General features: G+C 29.5%; 1 protein-coding gene across 2 annotated transcripts; it reads right to left on the reverse strand.

The window, feature by feature from the left end:
* Positions 1 to 229: 229 nt before the first annotated feature.
* Positions 230 to 2,660, reverse strand: LOC111406008 (elicitor-responsive protein 1-like). 2 transcript variants are annotated; one of them, XM_023035172.1, is made up of 5 exons: positions 2,475 to 2,660; positions 1,944 to 2,009; positions 873 to 951; positions 633 to 768; positions 230 to 495 (listed from the first exon to the last, which is right to left on the reverse strand). In XM_023035172.1, exons 1-5 carry the CDS (start codon positions 2,539 to 2,541, stop codon positions 436 to 438), a joined length of 408 nt encoding a protein of 135 aa, XP_022890940.1. In that variant the 5' UTR covers positions 2,542 to 2,660; the 3' UTR covers positions 230 to 435. The 2 variants fall into 2 exon arrangements, with proteins under 2 accessions (XP_022890940.1, XP_022890939.1); XM_023035171.1 differs by having other exon boundaries at positions 291 to 495; positions 873 to 1,008.
* Between the last annotated feature and the right edge of the window lie 3,983 nt (positions 2,661 to 6,643).

A 6,643-nucleotide genomic window follows, 5' to 3' on the forward strand; every position in this document is an offset into this window, starting at 1 on the left:
TTATAAGTTGATTTATATTTCGATATTAAATCGATGTGAGATTTATCCCTTAACATACTCCTACAAGATGGCGGTTTATTTGAGCATGCTTATCTTGAAATTCATGTACTCATTACTGAGTTATAATCGGATCGAATTGCTCGTTGAAATTTAATGTGCTCTAATACCATGTCAAGATTTAGAGTTCCAATTTAAAATTTCAAAAAAGCGAAGTCTAAACCCTTATATATTGTTTATATTTCGATATTTAGACATTGTGAGATTTACCTCTTAACAACACATTCTATTTTACAATAAATACATTTTTGCCAAAATAATATATTCGTGCAGTCTAATTACTTCAAAGACACAGAAAAGGATTATTACATACTTCTAAATTATTCACTGAAAATTAAATTATTGCTTGCAGAAAGTTCCATGTAGCCGGTAGGAAAACTAGTAGTCGCTTTCCTTCCATCCGCCATATTCTTCTTCTTCTTCTTCAACAGTTTTTTGCTGTAATCAAATAATTAACATTGATCAAACCTTGTACACCAGGAATAGATTGTTATATTCTACTTCTTAGAAAATGAAAAAGCAATTAATTTCATCTGATCAATTCATAGAGTTTGAGGGACATTAGAAAAGGGTACCTTTGCAGTGAAAGTAATTCCTACTTGAATCTCTCCGTAATAAATTTGATCGGTGGAGACAACTCTATATTTTTGAGGATGAATTTCAGCCTTTCCTTCTTCCACCCCTATTTTTATAAGGTCTTTCACATAAATCCTACAATGCATTTAGTCTATGGTAAATTACACTGGACTAGAAAAGAATAAGATTGAATGTATATTAAAGAATATGTGCATTTGATAAATTCCATAATGTCTTACGTTGCTTGCCCAAGATAATCATCTGCACTGAAGGTGTCGTGATCCATTATCTTGAGCACGAGTTCGTATTGATTGTCATCTGTCAATGGAGAGTCAACCCTGAACTCGAACTTCTCATTCCATACTGGGCTAGTACCTTTTCTTGCACATGCATTATATATATATATAGTGAGACTCCTCTATAGTGATATTTATGTAGGAATAACCTCTATATGTTCATAAAAGATTATGGCCCCAACTTGGGTTAGTTTTAAATAAGAATAAATTTCACAGTGTAATAAGTTATAATTTTTTTGCTTCTCGTCTTTAGAAACTTGCCCCCTCATAGTCGTACTTATCATATTAAAATTTTAAGATGACATAAAATATTTATCTAAGTAGTTTCGGAGAATGGAAAATTTAGACTATTAACAAACTATGCATATTTTGAACACTACATAGATATATATACTAGTTATTTGAAATTATGTTTATTTCTTTTATCAATGTCAATACCTTGAATTTGAAATGTTCCATAAATTAATTGTTAATGTAGTGCGTTTTAGAGAACTTTTTAAGTGGCATGTTGGACAGGGTATGTTAAGAAGTGAAATTAGTTAAATTTTGTTTGTGTCACAATACAAAAATGATTATACAATGACATCTATATTTTTTGAGAATTCTTATATGATATATTGGTTCTAGATTTCATGTTACATAAAATAGTTAATTTTTATCAACCTAAATTATGGAATGAGAAGTGAGAAAAGATAAGTTTAAACAAGTTCAAGCCACATTAATTTCCTTGCAAGTAAAATATTCATCTTACTTGAGATAACTAACCTAGGTATTGAAAAATTATCTTTCTCTTTAAACTCAACGAGCTAAATGTCAACCCATTATATTTGGGATTTTATTTATTTATTTATTTATTTATTTATTATATATATATATACTCAAGCTTGATTCTATTCAACTGAAAAATTAGCTCATTAAGAAATTAAATCAAACCCAAAACTTGAACTCGATTAAATCTTATTTTGTATTATATGTTTTTTGTGGAACATGAAAATATATGAATTTGGAGTTCACCTTTGGCAACGGTGCTCTTGAACTCTTGTTTTCTGTACTGAAGCAAAACATATGGATCTATTCCACCTGCAAAGTTATAATAAATATACATCAAATTATTTTTCATCGCATTGACTAGCTCCTTTTTTAGGTGCTCTTGATTGTCTTAGGATTCGAAAACTAATCAACATTTAAGAAAATAAACATATGTAACAAATGTATTCGTTGGTGAAATTTACATATGCAAGGACTCTTCTTTCTTTCACGTAACTTTATAAATGGAAAATGCTTGAAAAGCTCATGAATTACAAAAAGATGATCAAGAAATTCGTTTTTTTTTTTTTTTTTTTTTTTTTAAAATAAATTTTAGGTTTTATAGAATTTCCGTGGGTTCAACCCTTCATCTGGATTTCAATATCAAAGTAGAACTCAAATCATTAATGAGAAATAAGAACAAATTTTTGTCTTCTTCATTTTTTCCCTTTAATTTTTGAAGAAATGCATGATGTAATAATCTCATCAGATCAGAATTAAAGATAGAGCCATCCATACCTAAGAAATCAGTGTTTTTGAGACTTTTAGCACTCACCAGCTTCACCTCCATTATTCCAATCGCCATCTCTCTAAGACTGCGAAAATATATTGTTCGAAGAGATTAGAGTCTCAGTGTCGAATACAAATTAAAATAAGTGAATCTTTAGAACAGTTCTATAATGTTTGTCGGACTCAATTTCTGAGGGAGGCTTCATTTTATAGGCAAGAGGCTCGACAACAGTACGTATTGGCGGCTTTTTTCTTTTCTTTTTTTTTTTTTTTTTGGTGGGGGTGGTGGCTGGGGGTTGAACTATCGTGATCTCCTTTCTTTCTTGACATCTTCCCATCTGAACCAGATGATAGTTATTTAACACATGGTTATTTCCTATCTCATTCTTTTAGTTTCCTAGAATAGATTAGGTAAAATTATTTATCATGTCTACAGTCTAAAACTGCACAAACAGGCGACCAAAGAGAGTAATCCCCCACCCCCAACCCCACAAAAAAATAAAATAATAATAATAATAGTAATAATAAATAAATAAATATAAAGGTTAAAAAGGAAACGAGTTTATTTATTTAAATTGTTTCTACAACATAGTACCCTTCACCACAAAAGTATATGTTTTTTTTTTTTTTGATGATCTTATATATAAGTAATTTTCATTGAATTCGAAACATATATAGTTATGACATATTGACACTATGTCGAAATATTTTAAATAATTAAATTGTGTCTCCAAAGCCCATAGTTTGCCCAAAGTTTTTATCAGATATTTTCCATTAATCCCATTAACTTATTTAATTGGCTCCTCCATACGATTTCCCAAACTACCTAAACTTCGTATTTATTTAATCCCGTGGAGAATAATTGATTAAGAAGTTACCAGTGACAAATAGATAAAGTATATATTTTAATTTTTCTAATTGCAACATGATTAAAAAAGTGTAACTTGCTAGAAAAAGTAAAGAATATTTGGACGGTAATAATTAACCTACTCCATTTGTGTTGAATTTTCAGAATTCGACCTTAACCAGTTAAGCTAGGTCCCGTTTCTCATTAAACGACAACCTTATTGGCGGTGTATTTTTTATTTTTTATTTTTTTCCTTCCCTATAGCTTCTGCATTTTTTTATTTTTATTTTTATTTTTTTTCTATCTATAGCTTCTGTTTAATCAAGTTTGGGCGGCTTTTGCCTAGTGATTCTTGACAACATAGTATATATGCACTTACTCAGAAAAATTTCGTAGAAAAAATTCTAGTTAAGGAAAAAGAGTGGTTTATCCTTTTGAATACATTACGAAAATTGTCTCATTAAAAACTTTGAGTGAAAAAATCATGAACAAAACCTTGATCATGACAACAACAACAAAAAAAAAAGAGCACAACACGTATTTACTTGCCCTCATGATAATATCACTTCTTATAATATATGATTTAGGCATAATAAATTATTCAAAAGTATATATGTTATTGTATCCATCACATGATAACTTATCTATTTATATAAGTTTTTCCGAAGTTAATTATGTTAAGAGTGCAAGTCCACAAGCATCAGATTTCTTTATTAAGGTCAATTTTGCTAGGATTGCATTCTTTTATTTAGTAAATTATTTTTACTTTGTTATTCTTTGATGAATTTTTTTTTTCAAATAGTTCATAATATGAAATGCTACATTATGTGTTATAAAAGGAGTGTTGTCAATAACTTTTTCCATTCAATTCCTTTTCTTTTACCATAACGATATAACTTATCGAAATATCTTAATTTTCAATATTTCATATACCCGAACCTCTTCAAAATTTTACACTTATCGAAATATCTTAATTTTCAATATTTCATATACCCGAACCTCTTCAAAATTTTACAATTTGTTATGCCTATATACTTACTAAGAGTATATGCCTTCTCAATGGATTATATTTATTGTTTGCTCTATTCTTTTGGGAGATTTTTATCTTGGATTCTAATGTCATCATGCTTTAGGTTTGTCATTAATTTATCAAATATAATGTTAACACTTTAGTGCAATGTGGTGTGTTATCAAGGGCGAATCCAAGATGTTGAACCAGTACGGACGGCCGTTGATAGTCGGCCGTAATAAAATATTAAGAGCTCGTTTGATGTCATTTTTTGTAAAAAAAATGTATTTTGAAATAGTGATTTGATGAAGAATATGTAGTTAAAAATAAGAAAAAAATTGAATTTGCGTGCAATATTATTTTATTAAAAATTGTTTGATCGAAAATAAGGGAAAGAAAAATATATTCTGAACTAAATGGGAATCAAATAAGGCTAAAATTTAAATAAAATAATTTTTTATTGAAGTTGAACATATAATTTCGTTATAAGAATAAATCGTACTCACCAAATGATATTATTATTTTGTATAATTCAAAGAAAGATCATGGTGTTAATAATTTTACAATTGACCCGCTAAAATCTAACATATATTATCTTTTTCAAATTTGGTACCAAAACTCAGCAAGTGTCTTAATGGTCAAACTTTCAATATATCTTTGAAAAGCTCACAAGTTTGATTTCTCACTAGTACTTTCCTTATTTCAATGGTTTTTGATAAATATTGTATAACTAAAAATGTTATACAATATATTGGTGGACAAAAGTTTCGAACCCCAGACCTCTAAGAAACAAATGCAAGCGCTAGCCAACTTAGTCAGAAGGAATGGTTGAAACAAAAATGAATTACTAGTAATATATCCTAAATATTTGTCCATTCTCAGCTAAAAATAAAAAATAAAAAATAAAAAAATGGCTCCTAGCGAATCCAACATACACGGTCACGGGGGCTCGTCAGGTACTGAATCCACCAGTGTGTGTTATGTAAAAGTATATTTCAATTTAGAACTCCACAAGTGTACGATTCGTTAATAAGTAATAAAATAGATGTGAATATAAATATCATCCCACAAGAATTGATTTAATTAGTTCAACTTCTATTACCGTGACCTTAACCAAAACAAGAATGATGAAAATGTTTGTCGTGAGAAAATTATAATTAAAGTAAGTTATGTATGCAATAATGAATGAATTAACTAAATTACATGCAAGTTATGCTTGATGCGAATTGATGTGTTTAATAAATGACATACGTACTAAGATTGTGAATCCCCTGCAATAATTATTTTTAAACTTAGTTTTACACTTTGACAATACGGTTGAATTTTGACAAATTAATGTTCCTATTAATTTTCAACAATCTCTTGAGTAATATTGAACATATTATCATGTACGACCCGACTATACTTTTTTATGACGGATGCAAATACACATGAACGTATAAATTTTTATGAACACTTAAAGATTCACATAGAATATAGTGGTTTCTATCCCTTATTGGACCCTATGACGATTTATACCATGTCGAGCATATTCTCCTTCTTTCAAATGCATGAAACAAGCCAACAAATTCACACAGTCACATGCACAATAATTGTGGAGAAAATAAACTCATATGAACCATTCAAATTTCAAAAACGTGTTTTAATGTCAAATATATAAAATTAAAAAGTTATGGTTCACCATTCTCTTAGCACATAAAAATCTAGTCTGGCATGGTGAAAATAAGAAAACAAAAAGAATATTGAAGAAACGATATCACCAATTTAAATCTTGAATTGAATCTTCGCGTCTTGGGGTCGACCTTCGTGTTTCTTGCCTCCTATGCTCTACAACCCTTATGAATGTGTTAGAATGTGTTCCTCCTTTCTTATGGACGTCTCTAGGGTTTTAAAAGACATCCCGAGATTTGTTTCAATAAGAATTTCAACCAGATAAGGGAATTAGAATTTTTTTCGTCGCGATTGGCTTGAGTAGTCGCCCAGGCAAAACCCAGGCTAAACTTTAAGCCTTGTTATTTGTTCTTTGTGGTTTGGCGGTCATCTGACCTATATAATTGGGTAGTCGCCTAGTTTATTAACTTTCAAATGTTGCGTTTTAATTCTCGAATGTCGTTTTCTCGTTTCTTGACATCTTTTTCTCATTTCTTCTACTTCCAATACTTAATGTCTTCTATAACTTACAATATTTTGAAAACCGGCCCGGATGTTGACTCGGAAAGCTAAAGGGTCAAGGGTCGAAAGGTCGAACTAGGGTCGAACAGATTTTAATAAATAAATAAATAAATTATATACCACGACAATTGACAAAATTAAATTAATTTC

This window comes from Olea europaea, chromosome 12 (genome assembly GCF_002742605.1).
Source record: "Olea europaea var. sylvestris chromosome 12, O_europaea_v1, whole genome shotgun sequence".
Taxonomy (NCBI): Eukaryota; Viridiplantae; Streptophyta; class Magnoliopsida; order Lamiales; family Oleaceae; genus Olea; species Olea europaea.